This window comes from Leptopilina boulardi, unplaced genomic scaffold (genome assembly GCF_019393585.1).
Source record: "Leptopilina boulardi isolate dan_hultmark-lab unplaced genomic scaffold, ZJU_Lbou_2.1 LbouV2_371, whole genome shotgun sequence".
Taxonomy (NCBI): domain Eukaryota; kingdom Metazoa; phylum Arthropoda; class Insecta; order Hymenoptera; family Figitidae; genus Leptopilina; species Leptopilina boulardi.
The window spans coordinates 1,511,703-1,534,781 of NW_026137942.1; the positions used below are offsets into that span (position 1 = coordinate 1,511,703).

The 23,079-nt window shown below is 25.5% G+C and overlaps 2 protein-coding genes across 3 annotated transcripts; one reads left to right on the top strand and one right to left on the bottom strand.

Moving 5' to 3' along the window:
• Nucleotides 1–480: 480 nt before the first annotated feature.
• LOC127287506 (28S ribosomal protein S18a, mitochondrial) lies at nt 481–9,694 on the top strand. The gene is made up of 4 exons (XM_051314491.1): nt 481–746; nt 1,154–1,290; nt 6,295–6,418; nt 9,501–9,694. The coding sequence occupies exons 1-4, from the start codon at nt 644–646 to the stop codon at nt 9,620–9,622; spliced, it is 486 nt and encodes a 161-aa protein (XP_051170448.1). The 5' UTR covers nt 481–643; the 3' UTR covers nt 9,623–9,694.
• Nucleotides 9,695–18,339: 8,645 nt separating this feature from the next.
• LOC127287508 (40S ribosomal protein S19) lies at nt 18,340–22,493 on the bottom strand. Of its 2 annotated transcripts, none has more exons than XM_051314492.1 (3): nt 22,328–22,493; nt 21,774–21,844; nt 18,340–18,768 (listed from the first exon to the last, which is right to left on the bottom strand). In XM_051314492.1, exons 2-3 carry the CDS (start codon nt 21,842–21,844, stop codon nt 18,375–18,377), a joined length of 465 nt encoding a protein of 154 aa, XP_051170449.1. In that variant the 5' UTR covers nt 22,328–22,493; the 3' UTR covers nt 18,340–18,374. The 2 variants fall into 2 exon arrangements, with proteins under 2 accessions (XP_051170449.1, XP_051170450.1); XM_051314493.1 differs by lacking the exon at nt 22,328–22,493 and adding an exon at nt 22,119–22,143.
• Nucleotides 22,494–23,079: the final 586 nt, after the last annotated feature.

A 23,079-nucleotide genomic window follows, 5' to 3' on the forward strand; every position in this document is an offset into this window, starting at 1 on the left:
TTATGCTGCTTAGCAGCATTTTTCTACGATAAATTTTGGTTTTAATCCATTATAATATCGTTTTTCATTAAAAATTATTTTATTTTTCTGTGAATAGACCTTCAAAAAATCCACTTTCCACACGTGTCTCGGAGGCCGACCAACAAGTGGCACGAACTAACGCGAACGTGCCACAAGTTGGACGGACTCGAAGACACTTGTGGTACGAAATATTGCCACTTGTGTCCGAGACGCTCGTGAGCTGTACAGGCTTCCGTACACTTTTGATAAAGTGCATACTTCTGGAATACACTTTATCAAAAGTGCGACAAAAATCCCAATTCGGAACGGCCATACACCTCTATCGTGTTGCGCCCTCAGTTGCGGTGGCAAGTTTTGAAACTACCATTTTGGAAAAAACCATGGTCGGTAATCCCAATGCCCCTACCACGAGAGACTCGAGACCTCTTTATACGAACGTGTAACCAGCCAATCATGGAATTCGCCGAATGGTCGAAAATAATAATAATGGATAAAAACATCACATGTTTATAAATTTAATTTTTAGAGAGAGAAAGAAAAATTGATTTTAAATTTTAACCTAAAGTGATTTAAGAGGAGCAGTATTTTATTATATTGAATTATTAAATGATAACAATCTAATATGTCAGCAATATATCGCATGATAAAATTATTTGGAAGAAATACTTTGTTACAGGAAAGTAAAAGAAATTTTTCCCTCTCAAGCATAACTAGGATTAAAGAAAGTAAGTTATAAGTTATTAATTTAACACAATTGATACGTTTTGCTTACTATTTATTTGTTCAGTTAATAAAAGTATAAGTTCGTTGAATTAAATAGAATGCCAAATACATTCATCCTTGAGTACTTTTAAAAAAATTAATTTGATATACATTTTAAAAATATTTTCTATATTCATCCATCTTCTTTTTCGATTATAAATGCAAATATTTATTATTAATTGTTGATGAATAGTTAAAAGAAAAGTTTTTTACAGTATGTCTTTATATATTTCAACCAACAATATAGTAAAATGTTTTATAAATATTAACTGTTACTTTTAAAATTTATCTAAAAGTAAATTGTAAATATTTTTATTTTTACTAAATTAATAGAGTATTTTTCTCTTGATAAAATATTCAATTATTGCAGTTGTCGAAAAAAAGGAAGAAAAAGTTCTCACTATTGAGGGTAAAATTGTCCTCGACAGCAAAGATCATTTACTTTTGAAAACGAATGAAAACGGTGCCTGCCCTATTTGTTCTGCTGGTTTAGATGTCAAACATACAGTAAGTACAGTAAAAAAACTCGATAATTCGTATTCATTATACAATGCAACAATTTTTGTGTCATCGTTTCTTTCCTGACTTAATATTAATATTAATTTAAACACCAAAAAGGATTTCGAAAAATTAGCTCCATTTTTATTTTTATGGGCTTTGGAAGTTGCAACTAAGATTTGTTTAATTTTTGTGATGCTTAGTTTTAAAAATTGGATCAAATTATGATTTAGAAAAATTGTATTGCACATTTTAAGACTTAAAAAATTAATGAAAAATCGAAATATGTTTATTTATATGCGTTATGATTATAAGAAATCTCCTTTTGTCGTAATTTTCTGAATTTTACCACAATTTTTTTTTCATTTCATCCGAAGTTTTGTAATGTAATTTTATTCTAATGTATTCTTGTTACAAACAATTTTCTTTCAATGTAAATAACAAAAATAGAATAAAGCGAACATTAATTAGTATTCTTTTCTGAAATCTTATTACATTGCAAAACTTGGTAGCAAAAAACAAGGAAATTGTTGAAAAAATGCAGAAAACTTAATTAAAAAATTTGTATGATCACCATAAACCAAATAAATATTATATTTTCAAATTTTCAAACCTAAAATATTTAATACTTTATTGATCTATTTAATAATTAATCGATAGATACTAAAAATATTACAAAAATATTTTTAAAAATGAGTATAACTTCAAAAACCCATAAAAAAGAAATGCGAGATAATTTTTTTAAATCCTTTGGGGATTAAATTACTATATAAACCTACTTTAATTTGTCACTAGTGCCATTCGAGAATGAAGTGTTACTTCTTAATAATTTCATTTTAGTTGCATGTGAGTAATTTTCTAGAAAGAAGTTGAGTAAGAATTTCTGAATCGTGTCACTCAAAATCAAATAATTTTTATCTTTTGTTAAAATATGGTTTTATATAAAAAATCACTGTTCTAAAGAATTTAAAAAAAAGTTTTATTATCAACAACTAAACTTTTAAAGCAAAAAAAAAATTAATTTCAGAAAAATTTGTCAACTGATTTTAATGATTCAAATGCCATGCTCTTTGTTTTGAACCACAGCTTTTAATTATATTTTGTCATGAAAAATTATATTTCGACTAAAATCGTTGCCAACTAATTTTAAAAAATTATAATAATTTGGAGGAATGATTTTAAAGGAAACTAAATTACGAAATAAAAAGAATTCTATTAAAATTTTTATTATTTATTGTAAAATAAATAAATTCACGTAATAGAAAATATTAAAGAAAACATATAATTTACCATGAGAATGTAAAAGAAATATTGGAATTTATTAAGAATGACTATTTTTATAAATTGATAAAAGCAATTAAAGATAAGTCTCCAAAGCGAAACTTTTGGAGTGCGTGTATTTAGTGATCATTGACATATTCCCTAAATTTCGTGATTTTTTTTTTTATAAGAAAGTTTTTTGACGTTTAAAAATCGTGAAAATTAACAAATTGCTAAAATTTTTATTTCTATTCAGAAAATAGAGAAAAAAATGCTAAGTAAAATTAAAAGTTAATCACAAGTACTTTATATTTAGTAAGTTTTTATTTTATTTAATGATTTCCCTTTCTTTCAATTAGTGGATAAAATTCGCAAAATTAGATTATTTCACAGGTGAATTTTAAAATCATATTTTATTTATTACTAGCAAAATTAAACGCGCGCAAGCGCGCCAAATTGAATATTTAATTGTTTGTTATAAAGAAATTAAAGATTAATATTATCAATAATAATTCAATTTATTAGAATATTATTACATATTAAATGATAATAATGAAAATTATATGTTTACAGGCCTCGGATTATACGACTTTTTTCAAAAATGCGACTTTTTTATCGACTTATTTTAATAAAATGCGACATTTTTTTTACATTTGAAAAAAAATGTAAATAAAATACATTTTTCTAGTATAAAATGTAGATCTTCTTCAGATCTTCTTCAATTCAATTATTTGTGCGATTCCAAGTGAGATTTTGACTTTTTCGGAGTAGGTTAACCGATTGCAATGAAACTTTGGAATTTTGTTATATATAGTAAGACTAATCTTTAACGTAAATTTCAGCCTAAAATATTTGTTAGTTTACGAGATTTGCAATAATAACAAAAAATTTAAAACTGCTATATCTTCCGTTCTAATAAACGGATTGAGGTCTACTTTTTTTTAAAATGTCAAGGAAAATGAGAGGAATAAATCTCTTTCAGAACATTTTTTTATAATTTTACAACTAAAAAAATTATTAAATAATAATTGAATAACTTTCGCGCGACTAACTAAAATTCAATCACTTAAACGCTAAAATGATCTTACCTGTGTTTTCTTTAATGTTCCAAAGGATTTTTATTGTAAATGTAAGTTTAACTTAAGAAATTTTATTAATTTATTAGTATAAACAATTGAGATTTCTGCTAGTTGACGTGCAGACGACATTGCGCACGCAGCATTCTCACATAGCCAACTGACGTGATTCGTGGACTAAATTGGCTATGTGAGAATGCTGCGTGCGCAATGTCGTCTGCACGTCAACTAGCAGAAATCTCAATTGTTTATACTAATAAATTAATAAAATTTCTTAAGTTAAACTTACATTTACAATAAAAATCCTTTGGAACATTAAAGAAAACACAGGTAAGATCATTTTAGCGTTTAAGTGATTGAATTTTAGTTAGTCGCGCGAAAGTTATTCAATTATTATTTAATAATTTTTTTAGTTGTAAAATTATAAAAAAATGTTCTGAAAGAGATTTATTCCTCTCATTTTCCTTGACATTTTAAAAAAAAGTAGACCTCAATCCGTTTATTAGAACGGAAGATATAGCAGTTTTAAATTTTTTGTTATTATTGCAAATCTCGTAAACTAACAAATATTTTAGGCTGAAATTTACGTTAAAGATTAGTCTTACTATATATAACAAAATTCCAAAGTTTCATTGCAATCGGTTAACCTACTCCGAAAAAGTCAAAATCTCACTTGGAATCGCACATTTAACAAATTTTGAACTAAAATGATTCTTCACTAAATTAATTATTTTTAATAATTTTAATGAAATACATCACAAATTCAATTATATCAAAATTATTTTTCAATTAAAATTTTTATGAAATTTAACAATTATTTATAATTTTAAAAAAATATCACAATAAAATTGAATTATTTTTTAAAAATTTCAATTCAAAATAAACTAAAATTGAATTATTACCCGAAATTTTAATTCAAAATCAATTAAAAATCCAATAATTATCCAAAATTTTCAATTTAAAATTTTATTATTCACCAAGTTTTCAATTTAAAATGAAATAAAATTCAATTATTTTCTAAAATTTTTATTCAAAATTAATTATCCAAATTTTCAATCAAAAATGAACTTCAATTAAATTATTATCCAAAAATTCAATTAAAATTCAATTATTTCCCAAAATTTTCAATTCAAAATGAACTAAAATTCAATTATTTTCCAAATTTAAAATCAAATAAAATTTCATTATTCTCAAAAATTTGAATTCAAAATTAATTGAATTTTCAATCATTTGAATTTAAAAGCATCTAAAATTTAATTATTTCTAAAATTTTCCATCGAAAATTTTTTTTTTTTGAAATTTAATAATTTCAATTATAACTCTAAGGAAATTCAATTATTTTTTTAACTATTTTAATAATATTCTTTGAAATTTCAACTATCTGAAACCATTTTTCAATTAAAAATGATTTTCAAATTATTGTATTTTGTCCGCATTTTCAAATAAATTTTTAGTGAAATCATCTAAAATTTTAGTTAAAAAGAACTTAAAGTTTCAATTAATTTCAAAAATCTTAATTTTAAATCTTTGAAAATTCAATTAAATTTAAAAAATGTTTTCCAAAAATTATTTGATAAATTATTTTTAGTTCTGTAAAATTTAATAATTGTTTGAAAATTAACAATATCTTTTGAAATTTAATTATTTCTAAAAATTTCAACTTTAACCCTTCGAAAAGGATTATTATTAAAAAAAAAATTTTTATTTAAAAATCTGTAAAATATTTTTGTTAAAATAAAAAACAAATCTACTTTTTTTTTTGGAATATAAATCGACTGAAACGACTTTTTGTGCCTTTAAGTTGATTCGAGGCCTGTATTTTTATAATTAATATTTAGTAGGTATTCGTTGGCCCCTGGTACCTTAAAAATTAATTTTTTTAAATTACTATCTTGTACTATTCAAAAAAACACGTGAAATTAGAAAAGGCCAACTTCAAGTTAGGACAGAAGGACAGACCAAGCATTTTATTTTATTTATTATTATTTCTTATCTTCAATTGTTTTTATCAATTTATAAAAATAAATTTAGTCATTCTTAAGAGGTAGAATCCACTCTAGAATTTTCAAAAAATCAAATAAATTTTTTTTCCTTTAAAAGGTGTTTAGGGGTATATAAAATAAAAAAAAATATCAATTATAAGTAGAAATAATTTTTAAGTGCTTGAATTTGATCCCGATCGTGGTCCTGTACTGCATGCTCGGCAGAGGTATTTTCTTATATAATCTAATGCAGTGACATTTCCACTTCATTTTCACACGTTCATCTTCTTGTACAAATACATTTGTAAAAAAATATTTTGGTTTTTAATAAGTTATAATAACTAAGACTCTTCATTTACGCATTTTAAAAATTATTGCGCAGCTGTAAAGGCTCAAGAAAACTACTGCGCAGCCATTAAAGTTTTTTAATTTTTACTAAACAAAACCATAAATGAACATATACAAGAACATGTTCTAAATCTGATACACGAAAATGTATAATTATGAACCTGCACAAGAGTAGTGCAAGACCATATACCTTTTCTTGTAGAAGATCTTGTACAAGGATTGTCAGCTAGATTATGTACAATGAAAATTAGCCATACATATGGCCATAACAAACAATAAGTAAATTATGAATTACAATTTCTATACTTAAAGATGTGTTTCTGTATTTATTAAATTATTTATTGCAGGATGTGTTGATTCTAAGCCAATTTGTACGCTCTGATGGTTGTATGTTACCACAGAGAATTACTGGTTTGTGCAAAGTGCAGCAAGTCAGAATGAGCAAACTGGTTGCTATGGCTCATAAAGCAGGTTAGAATGCTTATATAAAATATGCAAAATTAATATATCATTAATTTAACGACTTTTTATCAGCTGACTGCATTATTTGCAAATGTATTTTAATTATGTTAATATTTTTCTATTTATTCATTTTGCTTTTATTTCAGTTGTTTTTTTTCTTAAAAATCATAAATACTTAACGTAGAGAAACGTCTAGCCACGCATATTTTTTCCTTGTAAATTAAATCTTGTTCTCAAAGGGAATTCACAGCATTCTGTTAGCATCACATTAATAGGAGTGCTATTTCTATAATCTACAGCTAATTTTAGTATTTGATTGCAGTTTTAGAAACAAGATTTTAATTTTTAAATTATGAAAAATATAGTAAATTTTAATTTTATAATTCTTTTGATGAAATTTTTGAAAATTTCAGTTAAAAAAACACATATTTTGAAAAAAAAATTTTAAACTGACAAATTTTTAAAGAAATTATGAGAATTTAAAAATAAAAAATCATTAAAATTTTCCAATTTTGTAAAATTTATATCTCATAAATGTGGCATGATGAAAAAATTTGAAAAAAACATGAAGACCTTTTTTGAAGGGTACAAAAGGGTAAACAAAATTTGAACTAAATCGAAGAGATTAAGGTCAACGATATGACGTTGGTTTGGCATGGAAGCCCTTTGATTTATAAAAAGTAGTTATTTTTATTTCATAACTATTGTTCTTTGAAATCAAAATGTATTAATTTTCATAGTGTTTTTGGACCAATTTATATCATTTACAATTGCATATTACGTGAAAGTAATGTTTTGCTCACAGTTAAATTGAGCTGTTCGGAAGAAGAACTCGCTCTTCGCTCGGAAGGGACAATTTCATAGCAGTTGTAGGCATAAAAATAGGAAAAAAAAAAATTTCAAAATTTTTATTTTTAAAAAGTACTACCTTGTATAAAATATTAAAGCGCATCTTTTTTTTCTTTGAAATTTTTTTGTAGAGCGAATATTTTAGTTAATAATAACAAAAAACTGACAAATTTTAATTCTTAAATTTCATTCAATTTTAAAACATAAATTGTCATATCTTCGACAATTATTAATAAAATTACTTTAGAATTGATATCCTAACACATTGAAGTATAGAGAAAAGGATAACATAATAAGAATGTTCGAAATCATCATTTGTTTAATAATTTTTAATTGTTATTTAAGGGCATATTGATAATCATGTTTTCTTACCTTTGCCGACAAAAAGTCTGCGGGGAAGTTCCGAGTTTCAAGAACTTCCAGTGAGACATTTGTTTATTAATGTGTAATAAAGTTTTTTGTAAAGTTACAAAACGATTTATTAAATAGTTTAAAAAATATTGAAGTTTTAAAGAAACGCGTGCAGCCGCATATCACATCGCCACGTAGAGTAGAGTCTTATTACGCTCTCAGGGCGTGAAAACATCATCTTCCCATTACTTTTCAATAATATTATTTGTTATTTTCATAATATTGTTAATTAAATTGTTATAAATTATGAACAATTAATAAAAAATTAATTAACAACATTATTAAAAATAATTAAAAAAAATTTTAAATATGTATATATTGTATCTAAATTTTTATTAAATATATTATATTATTAAATAATTTAAAATTTTATTACAATTAAATAACAAATTTATTAGTAATAATTATTAAAGATGGGGGATAAAGAGCGTAAAAACCTTGAGAAGGTGTACGCAGAAAATCAAAATAAAATAAAATAGTAATAGTAATAATTTTACGCTCTTTATCCCTCATCTTTAATAATTATTACTAATAAATTTGTTATTTAATTGTAATAAAATTTTAAATTATTTAATAATATAATATATTTAATAAAAATTTAGATACAATATATACATATTTAAAATTTTTTTTAATTATTTTTAATAATGTTGTTAATTAATTTTTTATTAATTGTTCATAATTTATAACAATTTAATTAACAATATTATGAAAATAACAAATAATATTATTGAAAAGTAATGGGAAGATGATGTTTTCACGCCCTGAGAGCGTAATAAGACTCTACTCTACGTGGCGATGTGATATGCGGCTGCACGCGTTTCTTTAAAACTTCAATATTTTTTAAACTATTTAATAAATCGTTTTGTAACTTTACAAAAAACTTTATTACACATTGATAAACAAATGTCTCACTGGAAGTTCTTGAAACTCGGAACTTCCCCGCAGACTTTTTGTCGGCAAAGGTAAGAAAACATGATTATCAATATGCCCTTAAATAACAATTAAAAATTATTAAACAAATGATGATTTCGAACATTCTTATTATGTTATCCTTTTCTCTATACTTCAATGTGTTAGGATATCAATTCTAAAGTAATTTTATTAATAATTGTCGAAGATATGACAATTTATGTTTTAAAATTGAATGAAATTTAAGAATTAAAATTTGTCAGTTTTTTGTTATTATTAACTAAAATATTCGCTCTACAAAAAAATTTCAAAGAAAAAAAAGATGCGCTTTAATATTTTATACAAGGTAGTACTTTTTAAAAATAAAAATTTTGAAATTTTTTTTTTCCTATTTTTATGTCTACAACTGCTATGAAATTGTCCCTTCCGAGCGAAGAGCGAGTTCTTCTTCCGAACAGCTCAATTGTAACTAAAAACCGGGAGAAATCGCTTACCGAGAGATTTTTACCGAGAGACGAAAAGTCTAAAAATAGTGGTGGCCACCCTGTAATTTAAAAATTGATTGATTTTACTGTTACATATTTTTATTTTATTTGTAAACTTTTATAATTCTTAACTTTTGCTGAAGCTTTGAGATTTTAAAATAGATTCAAATTTTTTCAATTTTATTTATATTAATTTCAAATTCTTTGTACGAAAGAGCATTCTTTTTTTCTTTATAGTCCATATACTTGTAAATAAAAATTAATAAATAAATAAAATTTAAACCTATGATCTATCATTAACATGGTGCAGTATATTCATTTATTACGTTACTGTAAAATTAGAGGTTTTTTTTTCGTCATTCACGATTAAACTAAAATTTCTAATAAAGTTCTTCTTGATGTATTTTAGTAATTAAAATGTATGTTTGTTTCAGGTTTAATGCCTAATTTGAAACCAAGGAGTGATCTTAAAAGAGAGCCTTGGGAAAGACCAAAGTGGAAAAAATATAATACATATTTCGATGAGAAAACAATCAAGAGTAGATATAGAATATAATTAGAATTTTAGTAGAACTTTGTAAAATTGAACATAATACTTCAGAAAATATAAAATTTTATATCTTAAAAATTTCGCAATTTAATCAACTCACATTTAGGGCATAAAAATTTACAATCTACTGTGATGATTAACGATTATAAATATCTAAGATTCATTATAAAAAAACCTTCATTTATAAAAATGATTGATTATATTACAAACCGTAATTTTACGTAAAACCGGATATCATTTTTGAATTTTCAATGTCTTATTTATTTAATTTTTTTTAAATGTTGATTATTTTTTTAATTTTCTGAAGAGGACGGCTGTGTCGTTGAAATGTAAAAAATAGTTTTTTTTTCATTTTATCATTTTGACTCGGATTGATCGATATCATCATTTTTATTATTAAGTGCTGTCGAGTGATAAATTCAAAATAATAAAACAATTACTTAGTTGTGAGTAAAATATATTTTTGAAATACCTTTAAATAAAAAAAAAATTTAAATATCATGGAAAAAAAATATCGCTCGTTGCTCACATTCAACTGGGTTTGAACGCCGGTGACTACCTGGTCAACGGAAAAACCCATTAAGCGCAATTACTTCGGCAGGTATTTACGCACCTCAGCTACGGCGACTACAATAATTTTTTCTGATGACTGTAATATGATCTGAGTCACTTTGAAAAATTTAATTTATACTTATTAATTAGATAACTAAAATTTTCTAGTGTTCAATAGATTACCAAAAATACTTTATTTTGTATAACATGCAATTCGGATATTTTCAAATTTTAACACAAAAATTGTATCAACAATGCGTCAAGATAAAGTAACTGATTTAAAAAAAATTATTATTAAATGTATTACATTTATCAAAAGACTATTTTCAGGAAATTCCCACTTTAATTCTGTTAAGTAAGAATTAAGTGAATTGCTGTATATATATACTGGCGGGGATTAAAAAACGTTTTTATATATTTATTTATTTATTTAAAATTTTGTGTGACTAAAATCAGTAAATTAAAGAAATTAATTAAATTTTTGAAAATAATAAAATTTACAGAAATTGAGTTAAAAATGTTCATAAATAATATTATAATTATTTGTATTTAATAGGAATAATTCAATTTAAAAGTAGTTGCAATTGAAAGTTAAAGGTGAATCTTAAAAGGTAACCAAAATTTTCACCAGGGAAAAGTGTCCCCCTACCTTATGTAATTATAATAAAAATATTAATTTCATTAACAAAATTATTGTTTCAAGTAAAAATTTCTAAGCTTTCATTTATTTGCCAGAATCGTTGTTTGTGGTATACCTATATTTCTCATCGTATCTCTAAAAATATTTAAGATACTAAAGTTTCCTTTCAAACTATTTAAATTTAATTACAAAAATGAATCGAAATATATGTAACAAAAGTCAAATTTGCTTTACTTTTTTAACGGGCCAAAATGTTGACAAAAAATTATATTTTATTATTAATAAACTGACGTTTGTCAGTTGTTGTAAAAAAATTGGCCTAAAACATTCATTTGTTAAAAAAAAATTATGTGTACGCCCGCATGAAAAGGGACCACTTTGGCACTATTGGACTTACCTGCATGAGTATGGTACTCGTCATCTTTGGAAGCATTTTTGGTGTGTTTTGATTTTCCAACTCTTTATGTATGGGTCATTTCCACTAATTTTTTCAAAGTGGTCACAATGTTTAGTGCATAAAAATTAGCTATCATTAATAATTTTTCGACGTACAAAAAAAATTCACATAAACATTAGATGTATAGAAAATGGGGAGTTGTGCCTCTCATCATATTTAACAGTTTTTAATTCAAATACTCACCCTCTATTTTTATTTCGCATTATTTATGGATACAGTGAAACCCACGAATATCGGACCCACATAATTCGGATTTTTTTCCGGTCCCTTGAAATCTGATATACGTGGGTTTCACTGTAATTCGAATGTTTTATGCAGTTTAAATATTGTTCTTTAGTGAAATGAGCCGCTGGATTCTAGAAGGGCACGTAAATTTTTTCGGCCGGAAAACGAAATCCCCTGGACACTCAAAATTCATTATTCGAATTTTAATATTTTTCGAGCATATTCTTATACAGAATTCGATTGCGCATCTTTTTTTCTTCATAAAAAACTTTCCATCTTTTTCTGGTTTCGAAATATAAGAGAAAAACTGGTTTTTTGGAAACGTAAAATTTAATTTTTTAATGCGTTTGCTACGTAATAATACAATCGAGCCAAACGTTCAGCCGCTCGCGCAACTTTAAAGTTTAAACATTCACCATTTTGTTATTAATTGTCCAATTGCATTGTAACTTTCCAGAAAACTTTTTTGGACCTTAATGAACAAGTTTCTCACTGGAAGTTTGTTGCTGCTGAAAATTTGTCCAACTTCTCCGCATTGAGAAAATTGCACTTCACGAAGTTCGCAATGTCTCAATAAAAAATTAATAACTTTTTTATTTATAAACAAAACAATTTTTTTCTTTTTTAGTTACTCGTATGATATAATAACACGTATTTTCGTTTTTGTTTCATTGAAAAACTAGTAAAATTGACTGAGCTAGCGCGAGTTGAAGTCAAAAAACAAATAAATTTTACGTTTCCAAAATACCAGTTTTTCTCTTATATTTCGAAACCGGAAAAAGATGGAAAGTTTTTTATGAAGAAAAAAAGATGCGCAATCGAATTCTGTATAAGAATATACTTGAAAAATATTAAAATTCGAAAAATGAATTTTGAGTGTCCAGGGGAACTTCGTTTTCCGGCCGAAAAAATGTACGTGTCCTTCTAGAATCCAGCGGCTCAAATGAAACTTTTTACATCTGTATTCACTGCTAATGAAATTAATAACCTAGTTTATTTCAATTATTTTCAAAATAATTTAATTTTATCTAAATTATCTAAAATTAATCTTTCATTATCTTATCTATTACTTTATTTTATGTAAGTTATCTTACTTTTTCACATTTCTTAATTTAAATAAAAAATATTCTAACAAATATGTTTTTTTCTTCAATTTTTAACGGTGGAGCACAATTCCCCACGTTTTTTGAAAATTCTTAAAACCAGTATTTTCGAAAAACAACCCGGTAAGAAGCGAGGAATAGAGAAAAATTGAAAGTTTGCAGACATAGAGCAGAAGTTAAGAATTTTTAATTTTTCTGAATAGGCGATTTTACGTTTTTACCCAATTCCTCACTGAACATCAAAATATCAGAAAAATGAATTCTTCTCTATTCCCAGTAGAGGTAAGTCAATAGAAAAGAATTCAGACTTCTTATTCTTCTTAATGCGCAAAGTTTCATATTTTCAAATTTTTGGTAGCGAATAGAGAAAAATTAAATTTTTGGAGAGTAAAATTTAAATATCTATTCCTTTCAATCGACAGTATCAAAATTTCTGAAGCGCATTGAAAGGAATAAGAAATTTTGAGAGTGAAGTGGATATGTCTATTCCTTTTAATTGATTGTGTCAAGGAGGAATTTAGAGGAATCAGGAGCGTATTTAGAGGAATAGAAAATTTTAGATTAAATGAGGTATCTTTATGCCTTGCAATTGACTGCGTCAGGTTTTTAAGAGCATATTCAGAGGAATAGGAAATTTAGGGTATAAATTCAGTATTTCTATGCCTCGCAATCGCCTGAGTCAAGTTTTTAGGACCGTATTCAGAGGAATGGGAATTTTGTAATATGAATTAAATATTTCTATTTCTTGCAATCGACTGCGTCAGATTTCTAAAAGTGTATTGAAAGGAATGAAAAAACTGGCGAGTATATTAATAATTCCTAATCATTTCAATTTTTTTTAAATATTATAAGAAGCGAAAGAAAATGAATATAAATTTTAAGATTTTAAAAGAATATAAGTAATAATTAATTACTAACTAATTTAACTAGTTGATCATTTTCAATTCTTCTGAATGGGTGAATTTACGTTTTTACTCAATTCCTCATTCAACATCAAAATATATAAAAAATAAATTCTTTTCTATTCACAGTAGAGATAACTCAATAGAAAAGAATTCAGGCTTCTTATTTTTCTTATTGCGCGAAGTTTCTTATTTTCAAACTTTTGGAAGCGAATAGAAAAAAATTTAATGTTTGGAGAGTAAATTTTAAATGTCGCATTTTGGACCGCATTCAGAATAGAAAATGTGGAGAATAAATGAGGCATTTCTATGTTTTACAATTGACAGCGTCAGGTTGTTAAGAATAATATGTATATAATTTAGAGTATAAATTTTGGCCAAGTCAATTAAGAAGAATAGATTTTTCTACTTTTTTTTGCTTCATCGAGGAATTGAATAAAAACGTAAATGCTCCCATTCAAAAGAATTGGAACTCTGAGTTCTTTTCAATTATTCGCCTCTTACCGGGAAATTATTTTTATACTTGAATATTCTGTAAAATAGAATTTTAATAATATTAGTCAATATATGAGACCTGAACTATTTATTTATATTATATGGAAATATTTCCATAAGCTTAAGCTTAAGAAAAAAAAAAATATAATTTTTATTTATTAACACAATTAATCATTTAAAACTATTTAAATTGACAAAATTATTAATTAATATCATTAATGTTCATAAAAATATATATACGATAATATACTCTTTGTAATAATGAACATCTGAAAAGCTGTTTGATGACTTAACAAAATAATATATGTATCTGTTTAATGTGTTCATTATAAGACATTTTCTCAAAAAATTTTATAACCTCCCCTGGTCGAGCGCGTTAAGGCGCTCCCAGTGCGGTTGAGAGATATGATGGTCGAGGGTTCGAGTCTCAGAGTCAACTCGTCGGAAAATCCAAGATTGAGAGATGAATAATCATTTTTTCTATTTTTTTCTATTCCCAGTACATATTAAGTCAATAGAAAAGAATTCAGACTTCTTATTCTTCTTAATGCGCAAAGTTTAATATTTTCAAATTTTTGGTAGTGAATAAAGAAAAATTAAATGTTTGGAGAGTAAATTTTAAATATCTATTCCTTTCAATCGACAGTATCAAAATTTCTGAAGCGCATTGAAAGGAATAAGAAATTTGGAGAGTGAAGTGGATATATCTATTCCTTTTAATTGACTGTGTCATGACATCAGGAGCGTATTTAGAGGAATAGAAAATTTGTAGATTAAATGAGGTATATTTATGCCTTGCAATTGACTGCGTCAGGTTACATGTATAATTTAGAGTATAAATTTTGGCCAAGTCAATTAAGAAGAATAGATTTTTCTACTTTTTTTTGCTTCATCGAGGAATTGAATAAAAACGTAAAATCACCCATTCAAAGGAATTCAGATTCTGAATTCTTTTCGATTCTTCGCTTCTTACCGGGAAGCAAAATTTTCCGTTTTGAATTTTAATTAATCGATCATGCCAAAAGTTTTATTTGTACGTGTACTAAAAGTTCTACATAATAGAATAGTTAAAAGAAAATTTATATAATAGTTTTGATCGAAAAATAAAACCCGGTGCACAACTCCCCACTCTTCCCTATGAAAACAACTTAATTATTATTACACCAAAATAATATATAATTTTCCTGAACTTCATAAAGAACGGTCAAAGAATTTATTTTGTACTTTATAACTGTTAAATTAACAAATTCGTGCATTTCAGTGACTTTGGTGGCTTCAAACAATTTTTTTTCTATTAATAATTTTTAGATAATTCAGCGATAAATTTGAAGTAATAACTGAGAAGAAATAATTTTTATTATTCAAGATTATACGTTTAAAACATGAAAAACCAAAAAAAACGTGTTTTAAATCTATTACAGCTTGTCGCGACCTCTAAATCATTTTTAAAAAATCTAGGAAAATAGATCCTATAATCTTTATTCATAAAAAGGAAAAAAAAATGTTGGGTAGGGTTTGAAATAAATTTATTTTTTATTTTTATGAGCACCCTAGTGTTCAAGAATGAAATATGTATTCGTGGAAGGTCGGACAAAATATGTATTCATAATTTTTTCCCACTAAATAACAAGCTTTTTAATGAAACAAAATCGGACAAGTGCGAATTACACTCGCATTAAAACAGAGGGTTCCGTACCCCTAAACCTAAAATTTAAGGGGTTTATAGTGTGAAGGCCGATGGAAAAATTCCAATTTTGCTTAATTTTTCCTGTAATGTGAGCATGGGAATACATAGATCGATCGATCAGTTTTTCCTTGAAAACGCTATGATAATCAATTCAAATCGTGCTCACTATATATTTTTTGTAATCTACACGTGAAAATACGTAAAAATGTATAAATTTGAATCCCTTAAGATAAAATTTTCCTCTTTTGCTTCCTCATGAGGAAGCTTTGCATTCGTGACGTTTTTCGATTTTTTAAAATTGGGTTATATGGACTCATTTTCATCTAGAAATAATATATATGAAGTTTTGAGCAAATGTCCAGATGTACATATGTGTGTGTGTATGTCACAAAATATTCTGTACAAATTATCTCAGAAACGTTTTAATGGATTGTCCTGAAATTTTGTATGCTTATTGTAATCATTAATACCTAAAATCTGACACAAGGATTTCCAAATATATTCACAACATTTTATTTTTTACAATTTTTTCAAAATTAAAAAAAAAATTTTTCAAAATATTTTTTTCTTTGTAAATTTAATTTTGTTTAGTAAAAAAACTTATTTCTTGCATTAAAACGTGTCGATTAGTCCATATAAAGTTCATATTTTACTGAAATCTATAGATTAAATCATTTTTTTGAATTTTTGAAAATAATCGTTTTTTGTATTTTTTGAAATAACTTTTTCTGATATAAAAAATTTAATTAATTCTTGTCAAAATTGTATTCCTGGCCTAAAAATGAATCGATTGAGGTATACAGAATTTACATTTTACTAATATTTATAAAATTGATCGCTATTTTAGTTGTAATCCTTCTTTTAATCTTGAGTATAAGTGTATCATGATGAGGAAGCTAAATGGTTATGAAATGAACACCTAGTTTTTATTCGAAAAATCAATGATTTTTTCTAAAAATATGAGTTTTCCTTAAAAACAATAAGATCTTCAACTCTAATCAAGCTCGCTATATTTTTCCTGTAATCTACACGCAAAAATACGCATGTATACCAAATATGAACTGTCTTGGTCAAATAGTGTGTGCACTAGGTGGATTAAACGCTTTTTTACAAAATTTTTGATTTTTCCTTGACAATGCTATGTAAATTGATCCGAATCATGTTCGCTATATTTTTCCTGTAATTTTCATGTAAAAATACGTAAGTGTACCAAATTTGAGCTCTCTATGTAAAGAGATGTAACCCCCAGGGGGGGGGGATACATAGTCATTTTTAGTAATTTTTCGTAAAAATTCATGGTTTTTCCTTGACAACGCTATGATAATCAATTTCTATGAGATTCGCTATATTTTTCCTGTAATCTTCACGCCAAAATACTTATGTGTATCAAATTTCAGCCCTCTAGATAAATTCGTGTGGCCGCTAGGGGGGGGGAGGTACACGATTTCAAAAAAACCGATATTAATAGGGTTCCCCCTTCGGGTACGGAACCCTAATAACGCACAACTAATACTGATTTTTTTAAACAATGTATCAACTTGCTAAAATAATTCATCTACTATAACAATAACTTCGAACTTTTAACCTGGACTTTATATATTTTTATTTTATATCTGATGTACTGCACGCCAAATCAGTCATCATTTTGCATTATTTAGGTATTTTGGTGCGCTGATTACGAGAACAGGCCTCGGATCGACTTTAAGACACAAAAAAGTCGTTTTAGTCGATTTACATTCCAAAAAAAGTTGAAAAAGTCGATGTTTTTATTTTAAATTAAATTTAATTAGTTAATAAGTATTTTAAATAACTAATTTTGTTCGATATTAAATCCATTTTATTAATTCCTCATTTTAATTTAGTAGGACAAATTTCTAAAAAAAACATTCTGAAAACAATTCAATTTTAGAGTTTTTATTTGAAACATTTTTAAATAATTTAATTTTTAAAGAAATATTAAAATTATTGAAAATAATTGAACTTTGGAAAAGTTATAATTAAAATTATTAAATTTCAGAAAGTTTTAGATGGAAAATTTTAATAATAATTAAATTTTAAAATATTTTAAATTAAAATGTTTGGTAATTTTATTTAATTTATTTAAATTGAATTAAAATTATTAAAAATAATTAATTTAGAGGAAAATTTGATAAATAATGGAAATAAAGAAGATCTGCATTGTATGTATACTAAAAAAGACGTATTTTGTTTAAAAATTTTGTAAAAAAAATGTAAAAAAATTCGAAAAAGTCAGATAATCCGAGGCCTACGAGAATTATAATAACAATAGGTACCTGAAAATCTAATTTTTATGGCGAAATCTATAAAATTCCTAAAATTTACGGTTTTTTTCGTTTCTTGGGTAAAATATGCAAAATTAAAAAAAAAAAAAATACTCAACATTGTCAAGAAAAAAATCGACAACCCTAAACAAAATTAATTTCGATGGATTGAAATTTAATTGATTAAATTTCGTCAATCTATTCCAACGAAACATCGCTATGAAATTGTGACTAAAAATGAATATTTATTGAAAATTTTAAAAAATTGTATCTTATCGTTTATTATTATTGACAAATTTTTAAATTATAAAACAAAAAAAAACTCCATTATTAATTAACAATAAAAAAGAAGCTTTAAAAATTAAAAAAAAAACCACATACAACTTTTTTAAATGTATTTATTACAATGCACAACTTATAAAACAAGTGTTTCTTGTAACTTCATTTGCTTCTTACTTTTGGCTTTAATTTGTGCAGCAATACGATCAAGATCTCTGCGACCCGCACTAGTGAGCACGCGACCACCTGATTGCGATTTTTCAATTAATTTCAGTGATTCTAAAGTTTGCAAGACTTTTCTGGCGACTCCACCAGCCGATCGACAGAAATGACTTGGGTGTGTTCCATTTCGTTTACGTCCACCGAAAATTTTTGTCACGGCACCTACACCAATTGGGCTGCGAATGTAAATGTGACGCACTACAGCAGCACACCGAATGTAGAACCAATCTTGATCATAAGGTGCCAATTCCTTGAAACGGGCTGATTTCACAATGTCAACCCATTCGGGGCACTTTACCTTTCCTGTCCTAGAAAAACAATTAGAAATTATTACTAAACGAAAGCTTCACAATTCTTTATTTTTATTCATCTAATTCACAGTAGAGAAAGATTCAGTTTTAAGAATCAATAATTTAGGTTTAGAACTCGCTGGATATTATACATTCAAGAAAAAATGTATTAGAACTGAGCTTGAAAAAAAATATTTTTATTTTGAGGTATGAAAAGAAGGTAAGTTCGAACATACAAAATAAAGTTAGAAAACTTATATATATTTTATTAAAAATAATTGAGGGACACATGCAAAAACGGACGATGCGCTAAACTTTTTCAACCACGGGGCAACTATGCTCATAACTTCCTTAAGGGCAGGTCAAAGTCGATGCGATTTTTCCACTGAAGATCTATGTAAAAATTGCTTCGACTTTGACCTGCCCTTAAAAATGCATCAATTTTAAGTCTTTTTTTTTAAATGTGTGTTCTTAAACGTACTTTTCAACAAAAAAATCCAAATTTTTTTTTTAAACGATATTACTATCAAATTTTTGAGTTTTAATGATAAAAAGTCATTTTTCTCATTTGACGTACTGATCGATTTTTTCAAAAAATTTTCAAAAAAACTACTACTTATTATGAAACTTTTAAGCCTAGCCCAATAATAAACAAACAATTTTTACAATATTTTAGGAATTTTACAAAAATTTTTGAATTTTGAATTTTTTAAAAATATTTTCGTTTTTTTTATACTACGTACTTTAATGTATTTTGATGCGCTGATTACGAAAATCATAGTGACAATACCCAAAAATTTGATTTTTATGGTGAAAACCATAAAAAAAATCCCAAAATTTATGGTTTTTTTCGTTTATTGGGAAAAATATGCAAAATTAAAAAAAAATGCATAAGATAAAAAAATGTATTTTAACAAGATCTATAACTTTTGTTTGAAAGTTTTTTTTTAATTTTGCATATTTTTCCCAATAAACGAAAAAAACCATAAATTTTGACTTTTTTATGGTTTTCACCATAAAAATCAAATTTTTGGGTACTGTTACTATGATTTTCGTAAACAGTGCATCAAAATACATAAAAGTACGAAGTATAAAAAACAAAAATATTTTTAAAAAATTCAAAATTCAAAAATTTTTGTAAAATTCTGAAAATATTGTAAAAATTGTTTGTCCATTATCGGGCTAGGCTTAAAAGTTTCATAATAAGAAGTAGTTTTATTGAAAATTTTTTGAAAAAAATCGATCAGTACGTCAAATGAGAAAAATGACTTTTTATCATTAAAACTCAAAAATTTGATAGTAATATCGTTTAAAAAAAAATTTCGATTTTTTTGTTGAAAAGTACGTTTAAAAACACACAGTTTAAAAAAAAAGACTTTTAAAATTGATGCATTTTTAAGGAAGTTATGAGCATTCAAAAATTGAAAGTCATGAAAATTCTCCAATTTTCAAAATTCCATAACTCGAAAACGGCTTGCTAAAAAAAGTTGAAAAAATTCATGGAAGCTAGTCTCAATTAGCACTAAAAGAAAATTTTTTTTTTTTTTAAAATCGGAAATGCAATTGCAGATGGACTTACACTTTGGAGTGGAATACATCATAGATAGATATTATCTTTTTACATGAGGTTGAAAAAGAAAATATTAAGGTCATAAAAAGTGGTCAAATAAGTCAATAAATTTTTTCACAGAAATAAATTCTACAAGACTACGCATTAAAATTAAATATTTTATTAACTCTTCATCTTTAAAGTAAATGACAGGAAACTACACAATTAAATAAATTTTGAACAAATAAGTTTTTAAAAAAATTCTACGCACAATTCAACAAGAAAAAAAAAAGTTTCATTTAATGTTAAATGTTAAACTATAAAATTTATAGTCATTTCGTTTATTTAATATTTAACTCTACTCACTAAAATTGAAACCAGAAAATTATACAAAATTAAAGAAATTTTTAATGAATAATTTTTTTTGAAAAATTTTATACAAATAAATTCTACGAAGGAAAATACTATGCATTAAAATCAAAAATATATTACTAAATTAATCTTTATAATTCTGCACAGTTAAATACTATAGCAGAATATTTTACACAATTTTTTTTTTATACACGAAAAAAATTTAAATCATTTCATTAACTTAATTTTTATCTCTACAAACTTAAATCGAACACTAGGAAATTCTATACAAATAAATTCAACAAAGGGAAAACTTTACGCATTAATAATAAATAAAATAAAACGTTTTACTAAATGTTTTTAATTTTTTAATATAAAAAATTTTTAAATTTCAGCACTTAAACTCTTCACAGACGTGTAGGCAACTGGTCTATTTTACAATTTTTTGTTTTTTCATTTTTTATCAAAAGTTTAAGAGAGAGAAAGAGAGAGTTAAAAATTTCTAATATTAAAAACGTTTTATTTTATTTATTATTAATGCGTAAAGTTTTCCATTTGTTGAATTTATTTGTATAGAATTTCCTAGTGTTCGATTTAAATTTATAGAGTTAAAAATTAAATTAATGAAATGATTTAAATTTTTTTCGTGTATAAAAATAAATTGTGTAAAATTTAACTGTGCAGAATTATAAAGATTAATTTAGTAACATATTTAATTTTAATGCATAGTATTTTCCTTCGTAGAATTTATTTGCAAAGAATTTAAAAAAAAATTATTTATTAAAAATTTCTTTAATTTTGTACAATTTTCTGGTTTCAATTTTAGTGCGTAGTTAAAAATTAAATAAACAAAATGATAATAATTTATTTTCTGTGTAAAAATAAATTGTGCAATTTTCTGCTGTAATATTTAACCGTGTAAAATTAAATAATTTTAATATTAATTTTTTCCTCTATGTGAATGTAATGGGTAGTTTGTTTTTGTAGAATTAATAAGACTTATTGAAATATTTTTTTTTTATAAATTACTAAATATTAATAAAAATTTTGAAACGTGAGGTAATATAAAATATTAAACAAACGATCGTTTAAAGCGTTAAGAAAAATGAGTTTATACACTTACTTTTTTAAGAAACTGGCGAATGTTTTGACGAATTCATGTTGATCGACGTCTTTCAAAGTAACAGAAGGCATCTAGAAAATAACAATTTAATCATGACTAGATATTATTATACTTAAAAAAATTATTTTAAAATGATTTTATAATAACAAACTTTTTATAACTATTGTATAAATGGTAAAAACTAATTAAAAAATCAGTAATTATATGCAAGGAACTGTTAAGAAACCAGAAGGCAGCATTGAATTACAAACAATGTATAACCTTAAAATTAAAATCTCGTTTTTATTATCTACAACTTAAAATATGAATTCAATGTTAAATAAAATAATTTATTAGAAAACTAACATTTTGAAACTATTAAAATTATTATTTTATGAATAATTGAGCTGTAAACACTGTCAAAGCCACGTGTTTCTGAAAAAAAATGCGGCACAAGAAAAATGATAAAATAAACCCCTCTGGATCATAAGACTTCAATAATCGAATTTATGATAAATTTCAAAAAATATTTAGTTAAAAAATTTGTAAAAGAATTAAAAAATAATGCCTCCTACCTTAAAAACTTTTTATTTTAAGATAGAACTTTGAAAATATCGTCTTCTATTAACCAAAATGGCTGAAAAAAGGCTGTGTTAAAGCAAACACAGAATAGATTCTCCAAGTGGAACGCAAACCGGAAGTATTAGTTAGAGAAGGAATAAGAACAGTTATATAACTATCTCTTTCTTTAATGGCACTCTCACACCTCTTGGCTGCCTGCCTACCTGACTGCAGGAGTTGTCATAGCAACGGATAGGAGTACGGAAGCTTCTACGCTCCACCTCGTAACGAGGCGAAACCAACTTATGCTCGTTTCATATTTAGCATACAGAACATCATCAATGTTTCATGGAGCGGACACACCTCGCCTGCAGGAGCAGTTGCCAATGGCAACCGTGTAAGAGTAAGAGAGATGGAAAATCTTCTATCTCTCTTACTCTTACACGGTTGCCATGGGCAACTGCTCCTGCAGCCGAAGTGTGACCGCTCCATCAATGTTCTTGTCGTAAAGAACACACAAGTTGGTTCGATGGCTCGGTGGTTCGATATTACTCATTAAAAAATCATTATAAGATAAAATATTTCTTACGTTGAATAATTTGAGTAAATTTTTTAATTTTAAATATAGAGAATATCGTTATTTTAAAGTAAGTTGGATTCTTGTGTTTTTATATAATATAAAATAATATTATATGTAGATTCATTTTTATATAAGGTTATGTTTAAATATATACAGGATGTTCAAGAACTATGGAAACTTGCAACT

Bases quoted from the DNA above. Each gene is read 5' to 3' on its own strand.
- LOC127287506 (XM_051314491.1), top strand. From the start codon at position 644: ATGTCAGCAATATATCGCATGATAAAATTATTTGGAAGAAATACTTTG. The intron at 747-1,153 runs GTAAGTTATAAG...CAATTATTGCAG, and splicing joins CATAACTAGGATTAAAGAAA to TTGTCGAAAAAAAGGAAGAA. The intron at 1,291-6,294 runs GTAAGTACAGTA...TATTTATTGCAG, and splicing joins GTTTAGATGTCAAACATACA to GATGTGTTGATTCTAAGCCA.
- LOC127287508 (XM_051314492.1), bottom strand. From the start codon at position 21,844: ATGCCTTCTGTTACTTTGAAAGACGTCGATCAACATGAATTCGTCAAA. The intron at 18,769-21,773 runs GTAAGTGTATAA...TTGTTTTTCTAG, and splicing joins TTCGCCAGTTTCTTAAAAAA to GACAGGAAAGGTAAAGTGCC.